The sequence below is a fragment of the Perca flavescens genome, chromosome 1 (genome assembly GCF_004354835.1).
Source record: "Perca flavescens isolate YP-PL-M2 chromosome 1, PFLA_1.0, whole genome shotgun sequence".
NCBI lineage: Eukaryota > Metazoa > Chordata > Actinopteri > Perciformes > Percidae > Perca > Perca flavescens.
Genome location: NC_041331.1, coordinates 30,543,738 through 30,564,721, shown reverse-complemented (window position 1 = coordinate 30,564,721; position 20,984 = coordinate 30,543,738). Strand labels below are relative to the sequence as shown.

The 20,984-nt window shown below is 40.4% G+C and overlaps 1 protein-coding gene across 1 annotated transcript in view; it reads right to left on the bottom strand.

Moving 5' to 3' along the window:
* Positions 1-20,984, bottom strand: part of mdga1 (MAM domain containing glycosylphosphatidylinositol anchor 1) — a 189,392-nt gene that overhangs the window by 72,808 nt on the left and 95,600 nt on the right. The window contains exons 5-6 of the mRNA XM_028586466.1: positions 5,621-5,817; positions 3,848-3,980 (exon numbers count right to left, since the gene is read on the bottom strand). Coding sequence (XP_028442267.1) covers positions 3,848-3,980; positions 5,621-5,817 — 330 coding nt within the window. The remainder of the gene's footprint in view (positions 1-3,847; positions 3,981-5,620; positions 5,818-20,984) is intronic.

Below are 20,984 nucleotides of genomic sequence, written 5' to 3'. Positions count from 1 at the left end.
TTAATGTGTTCAAATAATTCCGAACCATGACACAGTTAGTCAGCCTTAATCTGTATTCGGACTTACAGTGATGTTCACAGATGTTTTAGCCTCTTTTTTTGGTTCTATGTTGGTCACTCTCTCTGACATTTCTCTTTCATCATAATCCATCACTTATCATCTCTGGTCCTACGTGTTGTATCCTCTAATTGATAGCACATCTCATTCACCTAAGACTGATGCATTAGCATCACTCTGTTTTCCAGAGCATTTCGGCAAGCCATTTCCATCTGTCATTCAGATCAGTCTTCACGTCATGTCCTCTGTTTTTCTTCATATTATCTTTGTAACAACTTCTTTTTAGTGCTCTTTAATATAAATGCCAGACTCTGTTTCGTCTCCTCTTAACTTTATCACAGATTCTTTTTTTATTATCTTCTCCACCTTCAGCTCACTTCAGAAGACTCCTGGGATCATTTATCTCTTATCTGAACGAGGCCGTATTGCCCAACTGATAACCTCTCCTTCAGTTCAAAGTCTGTGAAAAAAGTTAAAGTAAAAAGTCATGGAGACTTGTGGCCATCATAAAAATGGAGCAAAACAAGAAACATTTCTCTTTACTCTTTTGTGTGTGTGTGAAGTGTGTGTAACAATACATTAATGCAGTTAAAAATAATGTATTTGTGTTTTTTTATATTTTAAAACTACTAGTGCTGATTGCTTGGCCTGTGGTGTTGCTGCTTGTAGAATTAATCAAAACCAAAGTATACCCCAAAATGACTTACAGAAGGACTCTGAACCACTTAATATGCAACTCCATGTGTGTTTGGTTATGTCGCTGTCAGTCGCCTGCTCCATATCCTATCCACCAATCACAGCGTCTCTTGGACGAAAACACCTCCCACCCCCACCCCCACAGTGCGTGCATGTGCGTTAGGTAATTAGAGTTAGAATTAAATGGACAGATTTGTTATAAAAAAAGCAAACCTCATGATGCAAGTGCATCAACGACATCCACCACCAGTGCAGAGAGTTCTTAATTTCCCACGAAGCTTATCGCGGTTGATACGCCAGAATCGGTTAAATCGGTCGTGGTGCTCGTTAGGTCAGCGGTAGTTGGTGGTCAGTTAAACTTCTCATCTCCAATTCTATCTGTATTTGTGAGAAATGGCGCTGTCCTGAGTTGAAACTTTACGGCTTTATTATCGAGTTAATAGTGTGTGTATCGGCCACTGTCCGTTTCCTAAGGTTCTGAAATGCAAACATTTTTTGACCACTTTTTTTTAAAGGGCATTCGCCCGTGAGCACCTACGGAGGACATAACATAAACATAAATCGGCGCCTATGGAGGAAGACATTGTGTGTCTATATTTACCTGACAGAGAACATTGCAGAATCAGAATGTAATCACAAAATATCACAATTAAAATGTAATCAGACATTAGCATCATGGACTCATGGCAGTGAGCTACCCACCCGGCACGTTATGAGAGCTAAACAGCACATATCTGCGTTCATCAACCACAAGAACCGTGTATGTGTGTGTGTGTGTGTGTGAGAAAGAGAGAGAGAGAGAGAGAGAGAGAGAGAGAGAGAGAGAGAGAGAGAGAGAGAGACGGTGTTGTCTTCGTGTCGGATTGTTAACGAATTTAACATTTCAGCAGAGGTGTTCATTTCCATACAGGTTTAGCCTCCACAGGGCTCTCACCAGGGTTTGACTGACATTCAGAGTCTGGGCCAGTAATGGCTGCACAACGGCTTTCGCCTCTGATGTGACAAGCAAACATGGAGGTGGCCGAGCCCTAACGTTGACTAGCACTGCTAGGCTGAAGGCTTCAGTGAGAGATCAATGCTCATACGGAGGTCACCGCTGATCAGAGCTGTATAGCAACGACGTAGAACTACTTCACTACTCTACTTAAGAACTAAAAGGCTGTATCTGTACTCTAATGGAGTCTTATTTTGTTCTCCTACTTCCACTTTTACTTGAGTACATATTTTTGATGAATTAAATACTTTTACTCCAATAAATTTTTTATGTGCTTCATTGTTACTCGTTTCCTGTTCATCACACGTTACTAGCTAGTGTGTGATATGTTTTGGGGGGCTTTAATTGTTACTGTGCTGGAGAGGATGTTCATTTTACTTGCACAGTGAGATAATTGTACATTTTATTTCAGTATTTGTTAATATTTGTTATTTTTAATATAATATATTTAATATTTTTTAATTCCTTTGGCTACAGCCAAAGTGTCCTTTAGGCTATACATTTGAAATAATATAAACAATATGATATTCAAACTTTTGACTGCTTTCTTGAATAACTAAATAACACAATACTTGTACTTACTTTCAGAACTTGAGTAGTACATTTTGAAATAAACTACTTGCAATACTTAAGTACAAAAAATGTTGAATACTTTAGTACTTCTACTTAAGTGTGGTGCTTAAAGAGCACTTCAACTTCTACTCAAGTCACTTTTTTGATAGAGACTTGTACTTTTACTAAGTATGGGTCTCTGGTACTTTATACACGTCTGCCGCTGATCAGTGGATGACGAAGGGAGGGAGAGGGGGGAAGAAACAGGGAACGGTAACAGCACTAATGGCAAACAGTGCTAACAGAGCTAACTCACTGTCATCATGGTGACCTGGCTTCAGTTCTCAGGGCATTTAACCAACTGTGATGTGGACCAACCTCTTTGCTGTTTCAGATTTTTTTAACCTTGGAATAGCCATGTGAGTTCCTTTTTCTGAGTTATTCAGAGTTAATATCATTCCCAACATGAGAACTGAATAGCACAACATCAACTATTTTCTAAACAATTACTGAGCCTTGAAGGTGCTAGATGGACAAGCAGAGCCATGCTGTTTTCAGTCCTTGTGCTAAGCACAATATATCCCCATCTAACTCTGGGCAAGAAAGAAAATATGTGTGTTTTCCAAAATGTCACAATATTGCTTAAAGGGAGTATTAATCTTTCATTTTCACCACAACTTTGGAGATTTAAAGAACCTATATTTTGGTCAAAAGGCTGGTTTTCTGACCTTAAGTGTCCTTTCAATTAAAACAAGCACAACTTAGCTGTATTCACATTTTCAGTGCATATCTATTCAGGCCCTCTGACTGTGAGAAAGACTGGATTAAGATGAGAAGCCCTAAATAGTTCTCATATCTTCAAATGGCTCTTGAGCATGTTGGACGCATGTTTCACAAAATGTGACAACAAGGACCTTCAAAATGAGTGCAGTCACGCCACTGAAAGGAAATAAACATAACTGATGATGGTTTTGAAACTCTTTTATAGAACGCTATTACACACTTAATGGTCTTGCAATATTTGCCAACATAAATTCAAACTGGCTGGCATTTAGAAAGAGGGGCAAGAAGAAAGGGAGAGAAGAAGATAAAATAAAAACAATAGAAATAGCAGAGGGCCTTTCCTTGTGGTGTATCAGTCTGACAACAAACATGACGGGGCTGTCAACGGCAACAATGTTGTCAGAAGTAACAGAGTTGCCGGGCGGTGGCGTGGAGATGGACAGAGTGGTGTAGAGTGAATTGGAGATAACAAGGAGTGTGACAACTGAATTACTGCTGACGGCCCTGAGATGAGCTCTCAGCAACAGAAAACACAAGACACATAGAAAATAATGGCACACTGGGAAGCAGCCAAGGAGATAGACAGACCGAGAGCAAATCTGAGTGGAAAGTCTAAAGTAGGGTAGAGGTAAATCTCAGGGAAAGAGAGAGATTATAGGAAGTGAGAAAATGAAAGGGTTGAAAGTAGAAATAAAGACAACAAACAACAAAACTCTTCGATGTTTTACAATTAAAAAACAATTTAAAAACAATTTAAAAACTTACATGTGGCATTTGTGAGCCTAAAGGTGACCGACATGTCTTCGATGTTACACACATTGCGGACGGACACCTGGCACGTGTAATCAGCAAAGTCCTTGGGTCTGAGGTTTTTCAGCTTCAGCACCTTGGTCTCACCCTAGATGGGATGATGCACACACACATGACAACATCATGCTAAAATGTAATACAAATATTTTACCCCATAATCTTTTATTAGACACACATGAACATTAATTTAAAGATACGATAAAGATCTAATATGACCACATTTCCATTACATAACACTTAACATTACATCAATGAGAAAGCTCTGTCTTTTCTAAACTGGGTTATAATCTTGAGTAAAAGTCACTTTAATTTTTGATGAGCCGCAGTGTGATAAACAGGGTCAAAGACACACTGAGATAAACACACACACACACACACACACACACACACACACACACACACACACACACACACACACACAAATACAGAGATACACACACACACACACACACACACACACACACACACACACACACACACACACACACGCACACACACTGTTTGTATGTCTGACATGCCCTGATTATCAACTGAAGCATCTTAATTCTATAGAGTAATATGAATGATGCATTTCAAATGGCTTTCACATGAGACCATTAGGAAAATCAAAGTGATCTGATTGTGAGTGCAAAAATAAAAGCTAAATCCATCCATCCTCTCCCTGACTATTTATAAATCAGTGTCTCTCGCTACTCCAGTAGCTTTCTCTGTGCCCCTCATCTAGACATACACACTCTCGTGGACACACAGAAGCAGTCACACATCTCTTTCAACATCACTGATGACTTGACTGATACTGTATAACTGTCTGTCTGCTACAGTAGGTGATGGGCCAACAGTGTCTTATGGGCAGCACTGGGAAGAGCTCTGCTGGCTGGCTAATTGAACTCAAGGGGCACTGTTTTGTGGCTGACTGATGCTTTGATAAGTGGAAGAAAAAGGGAGCAGTTGTGCTAACACAACAATTGTGCACTAAAGTCTCTCTGCTTTTGACTGATTTCTAAGTCTCATCCCCCATAGTTACTGTTGCAGGCTTCCCATTTCTATTCAGCGAGCGTAGGTTTGTTGCTGTTGTTCGGCTGAAGTGACTATAAAACAGATGTTATCGGCTTCAGCTAGCTAGCTAATCAAGCCGACTTGTATTTTAATTCAAGGCATGGCAAGGCATTGTAATTATGTATCACATGTATGTATGTATTCTGATAAAAAACTAAGTTTTATCCACGTAAAAAAAACCTTTTTAAAAATGTGACGCATGGTAAGAAAGAAGCACATGCCAGACGCGCTGTACAATAGAAAAACAATGGTTTTGCTGGCGACAGGTTGCTGGCGACAGGTTCCTAGCAACGCGTTTGTGTGTGATCGGGCACTAACTCTGATATAGCATCCAGGACTGGCTTCACCACACAGTGGTGAGACACTACACAGACAGTGGATGTGTCTTGCTGAATGGGCCTTTTCCTGCTCACCTGGTCACAAGCTGGGTCATAACCATGGTGCTTCAACAGTGTTCAAACCCGTAATATTAAACATAAATGGAAGGGGGGAGAGAGGGATTTCAATTGAACATTTTTTCTCAAGACTAGGGTAAAAAATGGGAGTAAAGCAGGACATAATTCAGTGGGGCTGAGTTTGTGAGGCACTTCTTAAAGGGGAGAGCAGAAAGCAGGGAGTGACGGCAAAGCTGCCTGTGTGTCTGTGTACTGCACGCGTTCATGTGTGGACTACCTGAGTGTAAAGCGGTTCGTAGATGTCCACTCCATTGTCCTTGCTCTGTTCGATGAGCATGTTCCCACGTTTCCAGATGAATCGTGCGGGAGGGTTGGAGTTGACGGTGCAGCGGAGGAACACGGTCTTTTCCTGGTAGTAACTGCCACGCACATCGCTGATGGTCTGGTGCACGGTCAGAACAGGTGTGTCAAGGTCTGCAAAACAAAGCAAAGGAACAAATAATAAAAGTCATGTATTGCTGCAGGGGGAGAATATTGGATATTACACCCTAGGAGCTTGTTCATTAAGGCCTTATTGTGCCACACAAAAAAACAGCAATGAAACCACAGGGTCCTGCATAAAAGAACACATTCTTTATAGTATGCATAGTTCAAATAACCTTCAGTTTGTATGATGTTGTCTTTTCTGTGCAAACCATTGGCAATCTAATGTGTGGCAGGAATGGGATTTGGTAATTGGAACTCAACTGTAAATAAGGGCAAACAAGTGCTGTTTGTTGGCTGAATTGCCCACCAACACTGAGCAAAACTGTCCAAACAGTTGCCTATTGATCATTGCTTCTAACAAGCACAAATGTCCAAACAATCTGCCCGTTTTGCAATTTCCCTCTCTGGCTGTGACTCTCTCTCACACATTATTTTTTATATATTTCCTCCGTCATTTTTATCTCTTTCCCTGACTTGCCTCGTTTTCCTGCACATTTCCTTCATGGGAGTGTCATCTCCCTTTTGCTCCAGTGGATAGGATTTCAGCTGCTGTCACGACCATGGAGGCTGCTCTCCTCTGGTTTCTGCCATCTCTCCAAAACCCACTGCCACTTTCACTGCTCATCGCCATCCCTCCCTCTCCATCCCCTCCTCCTCGCTCCTTGCCTCTATCTCTTACAGAGCGAGTTGTGTGTGTGTGTGTGTGTGTGTGTGTGTGTGTGTGTGTGTGTGTGTAATCCCGATTCTTTGCAGCCCAATTGGAATGTTGCGGACTTCAAACATCATGGAAACAATTTCCCCCAACAGCAGGGTAGCCTTTTTCTCCCCCCCTTTCCTGCCTTTTTATTTTACCTCTCTCCTTCCCTTTTTCTCTTCTCTGCTCCTGTGTGAAACCTGCTGCAACCAAGAAGGCATGGTGCAACCTACAGAAAACAGGTGAGTTGGGAGTGCAGCTTTGCTCCTTACTTCACTTGTGAGCATAGCAGGGCCCCATGTGATGGAGGAAGGTATATATCTTTGGTTGAGACGCTTGAGAAAAACAATGTGTGGATAAGCATGCTTGATGTTTGAGTGCCGTTGAAAAGGGCACAGCTGTCACAACAGGGCTGTGTCACATACACAGGCACGTGCATGCACACACACTCGCATCTGGACCTGCATCTAAGTGTGTGAAGTCTCAGCACAGCATCAGAGCACTTTTGTAGTTTGAAGGTTAGGGCTTCGGGTAAAGACTGGCACATAAACACAGAGGCAACTTGAACTCTTTCAGGTGATTTTTGTGACTCCCCAAAAAACCACAAAACAGGCATTGCATGAGACTAAAGCTTTCTTTTTCAAATGAAAGGTGAGTCACAAGGGCATGGAGAGATTTACCAATTCGTAGGATGTGATATATCTTGCATGCTTTGAAGCTTGGTGTGCAGAATCCTTGCCTGAATGTGACGGGGGAAGAAGGGTGAGTCAGAATGGGTACGACACTGAAACTAGCATGTGAACACTTGTGACTACAGATGTTTCATCAAATTATCTGCACAATAGCTAAACAACAAAAAATCAAAGCTGCAAAATTTGCTGAAGAGCTTTAACTTCACATCTCTATTTAGTCTATGCATTTGAGTATTCTGACTGTGTTTGTTATGATGCCTGTGCTAAAAACTAAGCAATAATGAATTATACAATAGCAAAACAGATTAGACTTTGCAATGACCTGCATCATTCAGTGCTATTGTATGTTTATTAAGAAAGTGATAGTTTTGGAAATTGAGCTTTTACTGTAAAACACATTCATGCATTTTTATAAGAATTTCATTAAAATGTTCAGCTACTGTATGAATTGTGGTTAAAAGTTTACATCTCCATTTAACATTGCCTTTTTTTTAAACATAAAATAGATTAAAAAAAATGCATCATTATTTAGTATTTCAGCATTTGAAAAAATTAAATTTTAGCTTCATCTACTGTGTCTGACCTGGCTAAGCTGCTTACTTTAATACAGTGAAGTATTTTTGTATCTCTGTTATTTGAGATGTTCTCAGTGATTCAGTACTGTGCTCTGTGAAGTGCTCACCTGTTTCCATTCCTTTTATCTCCCTGTAGAAACCCTCATTTACTAAACGACATCCCACAGATTGGGACAAAAGGCCCAGCTGGAAACCAAACACTGAGGTACCACCATCCTCTCTAAAAGCCTCTGTCAGCAAAAGGCCATCTAACCTGGGCAGCTATCAGAGATATCTACCTCTTGGTTCTGCCACGTGTGCATGTGTGTGAAAGAGATCTGGCAAAAGAGCAAGCACCTTTGTATACTTCAATTTGTGAATGTGTGCATGCTTGTGTGTATGTGTGTGTGTGTGTGTGCGTGGGTATTTGTCCAAGACTGGCACAGGATTTTGGTATGATTTTCACAGATCATTTGCAGCGCAGGGGGAATCCTAGCTGACTAATGTCTCGATGCTGTGTGTGTGTGTGTGTGTGTGTGTGTGTCAGTGTGTGTCAGTGAGTGAGTGAGAGTCACTATCTGCTGTCATTCTGTCTGTTTCGTGACACTATGAATGTGGAGAAAGTAGAAAGTGACAGATTGACACAGACAGAACGGAGACAAGTATATTCTCAGCACATCACATAACTTTAAATGGACAAACACTGTTAAGTCACTGAGAGGTCCAAATGATATGTTCTTAAACTGCATAAATAACAAAATAATAGCAAACATCATTCACTCATACTGCCAGTGCGATGTGATGCAAAAAGAGAAAACTACAACTACTACAAAACAATAAACATCCCACTGGAAGACAAAAAACTCTTCCTGCTGCCCTTATATTTAAAGATTGCTTTACTAAGGTCCTGGATAAGATGATGACAACACTTCTACTGCCTTTTTTCCCACATGACTGTTAAAGCTTTTATAATCCAAGTTCCCATGGTGAGTCTACCTTTACTCAGTTTGGGCCCTTAAGTAAATAGAGACACAAGATGAAACTGCAAGTGTACAGAAACACAATATGAAACTTTAATGAAGCTTCTGATTTCCCAAATGGCCTGCCTTTGCACACAGCTTAGATCAGTTGCACTGCACTGCTTTTGTTAGCCACAGTTTTTAATGTACAAATTTCAAGCTGCTGCACTGAGGGTCTGGCAATGTTTACCACATAGACACCACAAAATGGTGCTGACACAAAGACATTTTAGTTCTCCCTTTAAGTGTGGACCTAAGCATGGATGAATACATCCATAAATCAAATATATTTTTATAAGTATAGGGAATACTATGTGATAAACATTTACACCTGCCTTCTCCAGCCCACTAATGGAGCTCAGCGTAAATTCTTTCAGGAAGACTTCAAATAACTTACATCACCGCTCTCTCTTCCTAAAACAAATCAGCTGTTTAGAGGCATTCACTTTTCTGTTAAACCAATCAGAATCGGCCATGAATTTCACCAGCCAATCACTGCATTACATCCCTGCTTTAAATCCTGCTGTCAGCTGTCTTTTCAGGCAAAGCGTGCAACCCTCCTCCTCCTCCCTTCCACCTCCAGTCATCATCACTCGCGGCACCCTGGGTCTTCCTCCGGCAGACGGCTCCGTCGACTCCTTCGGTCTGGTCTTCGGGTTCCTTCACCGCCACCACCAGTGTCTAGACTCCATCCATGTCCTGTTTCCCTACCCCTTTAAAAAATTATTTCACGATTGAGTCTAATGTCCAAAGACTCTGTACGTTTCATTATGCATATTGTATAATAAACCTTTGCATATCTGCAACAAAGTCCCTCCTGATTGAAATAGCTATCTAATCATTTCTGATTTGTGTCTGTCCTTCAAGACAAGCCTTTGCATGTTTGCTCTGGCTCATATCCTGTTTTAAAATATTTTGGGGGTTTGGGGTATTAAGGGGACAGCTTTATCTATTAATTCAAAAAAAGTGTTTATGCTACTTTTCTCACATGTTATTAATGACTAAAATATAAATTTAACAGTTTGTATTGTATTTGTATTATTACAGATATACACAGTTTCTTTCCTAATGTTTTAAAATCACATATTAAAATACACAGCATCTTTGTAGCAAGAACTTCTGCTGTTTCAGTACTGGCCAGTTTCACCAGGGAAACTTTCACACAATTAGTACTACTAGGGGTGGCAGGAGATCAACCTTTCCCCATACCTAAACATAATAGTCTAGGCAACTAAAACTACTCAGGTTTAGAAAAACAATAAATTATAACAATAAATTATTTGGGTCGTAAATAAGCTGCTCATACAAATGAGGAGGAGACAGTCTCAAATATTGTACAGTTGTTTGCATTGGGAGAGACGTGGGATACTAAAAATACCATGACATACAATGTAATTCCCAAACTAGATTCAAATCTATTCAGTCAGTTAAAGAGTTCACCTTGAGCTACTTGGATCCTTTGATATTATTTTCAACATAAACTCAGAGAACAAACCGACAGCAGCTGGGAACTGGATAACTGTTATGTCTATATAAACTGCCACTTAACTTTTTTTAAGCTCTTTAACGTTGATATAACAGAAAACACTAGTTAAAATCATACTTCATGAATTTGAGTTTGTTTAATTATTTTTTTTTTGGATAAAGAAAATAAGAAAAAAGGCATATCTTTAGCATTCTGTGTTATCTGGATGACACAAATTATTTCAAGAGGTGCAATTATACACTGTGTTTCATACAGTCTTGATCAGGCAACCATATCCTGTTAGATCAGCTTTTTTTTTATAATTTTTATAATTAGAGAATGCCAAGAATTGTACTTGTCTTTGCTAAGAATATTCTCAGGTCCCAGTTCACCTAAATTATATCAAAACTTGATGCAGGGAACTCACATCAGGGCAGCATGTGCTTCAAAATTACCAATTTGTTAGAGGTATTCTCTAAAGGGTTAGACTGACTGCAATTTTGGTCAGGTATTCCAATTATGTTTGCTCTTGAAAACAATGTTTGTTGTTTTGATACAAATTTCACGGCACACTAACTAGCAGAAATATGCACTCTACGGACTTGTTTGCTTGTTATCTGAGGAATCAGATAATCAGACTTGTGATCAGAATTCTAAACTCTGGACATCTAGTGACTACGCTGATGCAATAAACACAGCAGAGATAATGCATGGCAACAACAAAATACAGCATGTTTGTGTACTGACCATCAGACCTTTGAGGATATGATCTGATGTATTTAAAAAAAAAAAAAAAAGGTTTCATAATCTTGTTCCAAACCTCAGAAAAGTAGACTTAATCTTGAGTGATGATGTGGAAGAAATAAGAAAGGCAATGATTTAATTTCACAGACAGTTGTTGTATGTACATACACTATCTACAGCAGGGCCGTACTGGGACTGAAATTCAGCCCGGGACTTTAAGATGGAGAGGCCTTTTATGCGAGTGCCCTTGGTGCACGAGCAAAAGGATTTTTTGCAGTTATTTTTATTCTAATAGTGTTTTTATGGTATAAATTGAATCAGATTACGCTGAAGACCTTCAAGAAACTTTAGGATGACACCTGCCTCCTCAAGTCACCACTGCACTGAACACAACCAGGTCAGCAAAACCTAATCTCGAACACATAAGTCACAGTATACTGCTAACTACCAGCATGTCATGTGCACAGTCAGTTGGAGTGATAAAATAATGCAGTCCCATAAAATAGAGATTTGTGTGTGTCCTTACTTTCTCAGCTTGGCTCCCTGCTCAACAACTAGTTTATCAAAGCAAAAATTTGGAGACAGAAACAACTCAGGTATACAGGCCTAAAACTCCTAAAAACCTAAAACGCTCCTACCTCACATCACCAAATCCAAACCTGACTGAAAGTAAACTTTTTTTTCGGCGCCTTAAGTTTGAGCCAGCCTCTTGCAGTTGGTGAAAAGCAACTGCGCTGCCTGCGTCTCAGAACTGCGGCCGCCTTGGTCTCGTGAGATTATCGTTGCCCACGTGTGCATGACGTCAGAGCAAGTTGGGATCAAGTCGGACACAAATCTAACCGGCATGCATTGGGCGGCGATCGCCGGTGATCGATTCTGCGCAGATCTGGCTCATCTCGAACGAGCCGACTGACAGCGCTCCGCTGGAGCTGAACGACCGGCCAGGCTGGTCGCGTATGAAAAAAAAAAAAAACGTATGGACCACCGGCCGGTTCGGCCTGAAATGGACTGGCCGTTCGGGATTGTTCCCGGTATTTGATGGCCAATCCGCCTCTGATCTACAGTATTTATAGACTTTGGGTGATATGTCGCATGCCATCACAATCACACCTCAAAAATTGCTCCAAAATAACCAGAGTAACCATGGCGATGATGGAAACAGAGATTTACTCAGAAGCAATCCAGCTGAGCGGTCAGGGTTGACCGAGTGTGTTTTCATAACAAGTTGACCTCTGTTGGGTGCTTTCCCCTGCAGGAGGACGCCTTAGACTCCAAATCCTCTTTGATTTCCAATAACATGTCCTGTACTCTAATAGCTCTCTCTGAGTCAACGGCCATTAGGGGACCAAAGAGAAGATGACAGGTTCAATTGACTGTGCAATGGAGGAGAATAAGGTGTGGTGGGGTGGTGGAGCGTGTGTGTGTGTGTGTGTGTGTGAGTAAGGACAGCTATGTTTAATATATTTGGATGCTAAGCAGGTATTAGTTGTACCATGTTCATTGTCTTAATTTAGCACTTAGCTTTCAGCATTTAACATTTGCCAATTAGCACGTCACATAATGTACAGCTGAGGCTAAGACCTTGCAGGCAAACCAAAATATTGGCCAAATTGGAATTTTGACCTGATGATGGTGCTAGATAAAAAGTTAGAGGATCACCAAAGTAACTACAATTGATCCTGAGGGGGGCTGTTGTTTATGGCAAATACATACAATATAGTTATAGTTTATAGTAAATTATAGATATGTAAGTATGTAAGTATTTAGCCATAATATTGTTTTTATCAGCATGCTTGAACAAAAACTATAGCATTATGTTAAATAAATTCATGAAAATAAGATAGATAATCTAGCTTTTGTGACAAGGAAAACAAAGGCATTGTTTTCTGATAGGTAATTATGTGATGGACGTTTGGATGTAATCAAAACTGGTGCATGAAAGCTGAAAAGCCCCCAAAATATTAAGTTCCTTAAGTAGAAAACGGCAAAAAATCTGTTTAGTCCAAACTTATTTAGATCTCCAGTAAAATGCGATGATCACACCAACTGCAGAAAAAAACAACCAATTCTTTCTGACACTTTTTTTCCCTCTTGCACACACACACACACACACACACACACACACACACACACACACACACACACACACACACACACACACACACACACACACACACAGACTTATAGGCTATCCACCACACAAACACACATGCGTGCACACAGCCACACGCACAGAGAGAACAGCCTGTGCATATAGAGAGGCACAAACAGAAGCAGACTTGCCGTTTGATCCAGCTTCGCGTCTCGTCAATTATTCAGCATTCTGCTCATAGACATCGCCTTAAAAAGGACATAAAACATGCACAAGGCCCACATTTGGAAATAACGAGAACATTGCCTGTGTTTTAAAATGCAATGTTGAGAAGTAAAGATTGATTTAGGCAGATTTTTCTGCTCAGATTTTTTTTAAGTATAATGACTAAAATCACTGCTTTTTTCCATTTTTTTCTCTCTTGGATGTTAGCTATTAGCCAAAAACAAATCATGGTAGAGAGGGGAGAGTTTAAACTGAGATGAGACCTTTCCAGCATTATTAACATCTTAGTATACAATCAGAGAATTGAACCTACAATAAATTATTGGTGCAATGAAAAACAGCAATTTTATTTACACTGGGCCCTTTACAGAGGAAAAAACTAGAGTTAATTTATAGTAAAAAAAAAAAAAAAGAGATTTTTTTTTTTTCCTTTTGGCTGCAATCATCCTTTAAAATTCCTGACAATTCCAAAGAATATGAAGAGTACTGCAGTCCACCTATGAATACACAATAGTGTAGTGTTGTACCCTGGTATTATTAGGTTTAACAGTGAGGCACAGGAGACTGAAGAAATTACACAAGTAGTCTTGCCGCAAACTAACACTTGTGAATTTGCTGAAAATTGTGCATTTTCGTTGACCCAGCGTGTTATGTACAAGCCTTAATTATGCTTTTGTCAGCAAAGAGCCTGGTAAATGGTATTAAGCATTCATGATGGTGTGACTTTTTATTTTAGACCATAAAAAGACAAATTTTGGACATGGTTATTTACCCTGAGTGTGACAGTGTAGCTGCAAAGCATGGTGACAGCAAAGAGGGTGTTAAGGGGAAAAGAGGAATAGTTCACTTGCTCAGCCTCCTGGGCTGAAATACCACATACACACAACTCAAAAACACAAATGAAAACCTGCACACTGTTATGCAATAATATAGGCGCATGCATCCAGACATGAATATGTCTGGATGCATGCGCACACACAAACACACAAACTCTGCAGGGCCAAAATAACACGTGAATCTTAGTTCCCTCGCTGCAGCCCCCGGGGGCCAAAACAAGAAAGTCCTTCCGTGTCCCTGTAAGTGCCTTCTGAAGTGATCTATGGGTAGCAGAGTGGATAAAGGATGCGCCTGACGCCTGGCTCACAGTATAAGAGCTGGGAGCCATGCAAACATCCAGTTTGAGTCAGTGCTATCGCTCTCTCTCTCTCTCTTTCTCTCTCTCTCTCTCTCTCTCTCTCTCTCTCACACACACACACACACACACACACACACACACACACACACACACACACACACACACACACACACACACACACACACACACACACCAATGTAGGGGCACAAACAGGCAAGCCATATGTAGTGGCCAACCCTTTGGCTTGCTGTACATTTTATTAGCTTTGTGGCATGCAGGGCACTGTAGACCACAGCAATAGAGCATATGGAAAACACAAACACAGTGGCATAGGCTGTTGCTGCTCTTAGAATGATCAAATTGCTTGTGTTTTATTGTTTCGTGTTGTGGGGCGAACACCAGACTCAGGGGCAATCTGCACAATGCCTTTATTAAAACAACTCTATACCACTGTTGTGGATTCTGGCTCAGATACTGAAGTGGTATTCTGGCCATAGACAGTATATAATAGACCAATAGACCCCGTTGCTCTGGACGGAGACCAGTGAAGGCTATTAGAAGCACTTTTCCGGTGATGGCCAGCTTTACTGCGCAACCTCCAACTGAGAGAATGTGACGTGAGCAACGTGTCTGAAAGTTGTAAGTCTTCTGGTAGATGTGCCGAGAGAAATCTCAATCATTCCCAATCTTACAGATGCGGAGAGTGTAGGTGTATGTAAGGAGATAACATGGGCACAGGCTAATTATTGCTAACTAACATGCTAGTTAACATTAGTAATTAAACCTAAACAGCTCATGTAAGTCGAAACTGCCTGCGAGCTTCTCCTGTACTATACAGTAATTCCTCTACTATGCGACAGTAAGTCACTTGGTTATGACACAATCGTTAGCCTATTTTTACAAAAACGTCTGCTACGGAGCCATGACGTGAGGTACAAGGTAATGAAGCCTTTTATACATTGTCGTGTTTCTTTGGAACGAAACAATGGACAAATAGAGTCTTCAAACATTTCTGATGTAAAGTTATTCGCAGTCAAGTGACGTAAAAAAAAAAATGGCGGTCAGCGGAATGCTAACAGGAGGTGATGGCTAGTTAGCAACAAAATGGCGCCATAGATGGCCCCCCTTGATTCTGGCACAACTTCACTTTCATTGCTTCCTGGTTCACTGGGAACAGTCGCAAATAAATAAATAAGAGGGTGGGAACTCCCAAGATAACAACACGCTGGAAAACACAGAATGCACCAGTCTACGTGAGAAGTTTTTGTCACTTTTAGTAGTTGGTCTTGAGCACACAAAGTAGAATATTAAGTTTTACAAACTATACAACTACGTTTAAAATTGTATACATGCTAAAAAAAAATTGTGGAGAGGCATATTGTTGTAGAATATCACATTGCTTAAAGGTCCCATGACATGGTGCTCTTTGGATGCTTTTATATAGACCTTAGTGGTCCCCTAGTGTATCCGAAGTCTCTTTCCCAAAATTCAGCCTTGGTGCAGAATTTAAGCCACTAGAGCCAGTCCCGCAATTAACTTTCCTTAGGATGTGCCATTTCTGTGTCTGTAGCTATTGAGGAGGAGAGAGGGGGGGCAAGGTGGAGGGTGGGGGTGTGGCCTTGACCAACTGCCACTTTGCTCGTTTGAAAGTCAAGATGTCTCTCTCTCATGGGTGGGCCAAATTCTCTGGGTGGGCAAAGCAGAGAAAGGGGAGGTAACCTTGCTCCTTATGACCTCATAAGGAGGAGATTCCAGATCGGCCCATCTGAGCTTTCATTTTGTCAAAGGCAGAGTAGGATACCCAGGGCTCGGTTTACACCTATCGCCATTTGGGGGACCATAGGCAGGCTGGGGGAATGCATATTAATGTTAAAAAACCTCATGAAGTGAAATTTTCATGCCATGGGACCTTTACAAAAAGTCAGAAAATGTATATTGATTCAACAGATATAAGGAGTAAATATTTACCACCTTCAAAAAGTATTTAGCATTTTTACTTGTAGCGGGTCAATGTGGATTTTACAAGCATAGTTCCTATGTCATGTTCTTGACTTGTATTTTCTTGTATTGTATTGTATTTTTGTTCTTGCTAGTTACCGGTGATATAAGTTGACTGTGTAAAGTTGCGGTCACTGTAAAGTACAGGACAAGGATACTTAGCTACTGTTAACTCTCAGGTAGCCAGTGGGTGGAATTGTGGTTTGCAATGACCACATCCTCTGGGGCAAAATGAAACCATCCATTTACTAATCCTCCATATGTTACATCCATTATCTCAGTTTCCACTTAGTGAGTTAGTGTCCCAAACACATCTATAATTTATTTGGTTTAAGATGCAGGGCAGTATAATTTACCAGATCTCATATCAAAATGTGGGGGATAGTAAGTGGGGAAGGGGCCATTGCCCCCATCACTTTATGCCCTGGTCCAATTTGGCCTTTTGGCTGGTGTGATCGCATCGCAAGATGGTCTTTAGTTCTGTTTATTTTTAATTAATGTATTGATTAATTTATTTTCAGGGACAATGCACACTGATCAACATCACACGGTATATGTGCAAACTAGCCGAAAGCTAATTTTCAAAGTTGTTCATGGCCAGATGTTAAATAAGCCAGGAGGGCATTTTAAGTCAAATTGTATACACTGTGTAAAAAAATCAGCCCAGGAAGCGCCACTCTGAATAAGACTTTATCAAAATAATATACTTTGTGTTGTGAATCAGTGTTAAATTCCAGCCAAACTGGAATTATGACACAATGATGATTGGAAAATATAATGACAGGTCAGTGATGGTCAGTGGATATCACCTATATAGCTTGTGGATACAAATACTATTGAAGATGTGCTAATTAATACGGATGTAACAGCTACTGTACACATGTGGCACAGTGATACTGGGCCACAACCTTTGCTATAAATACAGTCTTGCCCTGGCAAAATATAGCGGGGATAGCGGAATGGCCTGGGAGGGACATCCAGCACTGTAGATCCAGTAAGCCATATAACTATAAATATAACTCAATGTCCAATACCCTCACAATTAGTCTTAAAGGCCTAGAGTAATGGTATTACCCAATATCATTACCATCTCATAGCCAGCAGGTCAAAGGTTCAGCGGTTCTCAACGGCAGCTAATAACAAATTCTGACCAAAATGCCCTCGAGCAAGACACTGCAAACCCACCTGCTTACTTAATAAATATTTAACTGCTCCAGCTAAACACTTGAACAGCACATTTACATTTTGAACAGGCATAAAGCACTATTACATTTTTTTAAATTATAAATCTGCCTTTTATGTTACCCTAAAAAACAAGACATGCAGTAGATCATGTTTCAGGGGAAATATGAGGTTATGTGTTACAATATTTGTGACCTGAGTAATCCAGGTGTCCCCTCATGAACCATTAGGGAGAGAGTAGGAAAAGGCACAGATGTCTTTTGCCTTCACTGCAGACACATTAACCATTTATGTATTCTGGACTAAAGGCAATTTAACACGTGGTCTTCATGACCTTCATGATGCTTTACGAGGTCAAAGGTTGCGCGGAAGTCTTACATTTTCACAGATAGTAATGCAGTATTATGGGCTAAGCAGCAGATGCTTTTGTCAGAGCACAATTCTATTTACTTGACACATACCTGTGAAACACTACATATAATAAATTGATGCAATATACAACAAGGACACTTATTGCTGGCTGAGTAAATAAATGAATATGATTAAATATGATGAAACAATGAAATTTAAAGCTACTATAACAACCATCACAACTCATCACACACACACACACACACACACACACACACACACACACACACACACACACACACACACACACACACACTCACGCTGTTATCTTACCTAGTAACAGGTTTAATTGTATGCCTTTGGGATAGAGATAGCTGCAGTTTGCCCATATTTTGTTACTTATGAGTCCAGAACTTGGTTTGTGCAAGCTGATAAGACAACAATAACAAAAGAGGGAGTTTAGGAAGATCTAAGTGTGTGTGAGACCTTACAGAAAAGACAAAGTCCCTCTTTTGCAAAAGTCAAACCACACCATGAAGGATCTACTGTATTCTAAGCCAAAACATGTTTTTCAGACCACCAAGAGGCCTCCAAGTGTTATTTTAGAAACTGCCCACAGCAAAACTCTTCACAGAGCTTGTGCTTTTAGAGAGAATAACCTTACGTGCCTGTGACTGTTAGTGCCTTCTCTCCAGACTGATTTGTGTGGCACTCACCACCACCAGCTTTGCCTCCACTCACAAAGTGCAGAGCTAGCTTATTTTTAACAAAATGTAACACCTTGGGTTTGTGGTAGTGCACCCACCGGATACCTGATACTGGATTCAGATTTTTGCTGGGTTTATTTTCTGGTTTACATTTTAAAAAATGACTTAAATGTAAGTGCTTTACGCTGCATTAACCAAAGACCAGTAAGCAGCACTTTTACAGCCAACTCCATCCCTTCAATCGCTATGCATTATTCTCTGGTAACTCAGAATCCAATCACTTTTTCAAGTCCTCTTCTTCCCAAGCTGGACCTTTCCTCAGACTGAAGACAAAAACAGATCTGGGCTAAATTATTGCTTACTCAGGTGACACTGATATTTATTTGCCCTATTGATTAGATATTTATTTGTTGACAAGTTTGCTTGCTCATTTTCTCCTTTTCACTTATAAAATGTTACACAAAGGCAGAGTCACATAAGGAAAACATTTACATACCAACCATGACTTTCTTTGTTCACATGTATTTTTCTAATCTTGGATCTTTTCTGTTTCCTGGCCGTCTAATCCTCTAGTCTCTGCCCCTGTGTCTCCATCGTCATCCTATTTCAATTTTTCTATCTGCTGATCCACAGGCTGTGAGGCTGCCCGGAGGCACCTCCTATACTTCATAACACTGCCTTCATTACCCAGCTCGCTGCAGCTGGCCATAAATGAAAAACGGAAGATGTGGGAGGAGGGAAGTATGGGAAAGGAGAGGAATGGGTCAAAAATCACAGAACGAGTCAATTTTAAAAGCAATAGTAAGGGCAGAGATGGAGCAAGAGAGACTGAGAGTGAGTGAGCATGAGAGTGAGCAGGAGGTGCAGTATTCAGAGACACACTGAAAAGGGAAAAAAGTGAGGAAGAGAAAAGCCATAAAATCTAAGTTGGAAGTTATTGGAGAACGGTTGGATGAAAAATGCCATCGCCATAAAATAATATTACAATTGGTCTGGCCTTATGGCATTGATGAATACAGATGCTGCCCAGCGGGGTCTTTGGCTGGGGAGAAGTGGCTAATTTGAACAGCCATACTACCTGTGAGGGCGGTAAAAAAATATTAAAGGAAATTAAATGAAAGGTTCACTGTCAGTTGTTTAGTTTATAGCCCCACATTTCCATCTCATAGCAGGTTAGGTGTCAGACAGAAGTCCCACTTGCTAAGATATCTACCAGCGGGGGAGTTAGCCGTATGGGCAGGATTTATCGTTAAGATCCCTAAAATGAACTACAAACCCAAGCACATATGGACCCGCTACAGCTTTAAACAAACATAATGTATGACAACAATCAAACCTTCTCTCAAGCTTGCACACTGAAATTAAAGCTTTTTCTACCCTCATCCCACTCCAACATCGTCAATAATCGGCCCGGAGGGGCCATGAGTACTGACAAATTGATGACAGCCAAGTGAAAAGGGACTAGCTGAAATCTGATCAGCTATATTGAATGGAGGATATTGAAAAGACAGCTGGACGTCTTAATTACTGCAACATCGTAGTAATGTCATTTTATCACATTTGAATTGGGTTTACAGAAGGCCATCAGCAAACCATTAGGTTTTTTTGATGGCAGAAGAAGTGAGTGAAACGAAAATGATTCTTCTTAATGTCTCTCAAAAAAGATCAGTGGTATAATCTCTGCAAAGATTGACAAACGTGGATAAATGATGCTGTAAGAAAACAAAAGCAATATACAGTATGTAATACATTTATTTCAAATCAATCGGCACTGTTGTTCTAGCAGGCTCAAAATCCATTTTGTGTAATGTTATTTTTTGTGTTTCTGATCCACTTCCACCAACATATTTTTTATACTTGGCGCATAAAATAAAATGATTATCTATCTTAAATCTACAGTACATGTTTCAACTGGTGGTAGCACTTTACACTCTACAATTGATCCTGTAATAGCATATTACTTAGTGAAGTGTCTCTTACACGTCTTTCCTCCAGTTCCTTTCTTTTACATTGCCAGCACCACTGGAAAAAAACACTTGATTTATGCTTCATTTCAGTGTAATGGTTATTTTCCCTGAGATGATATCTGTGTGTGCTACAAGAGCCCATGGTAAGGTCAAGATAATTTCAAGCCTGCACTGCATGGTGTAACCTTCATAGAGAAGAGAGAGTCAATAAATAAAGGATGGAAAAACAAAGGGGAAGGAGGAAAAAAACACACTTTCGATAAAGCTGACCAAATGATGGGGAAGTGAAGTGGTCTTATCTCCTCATGGCCTGCAAGATGGTTTTTATCA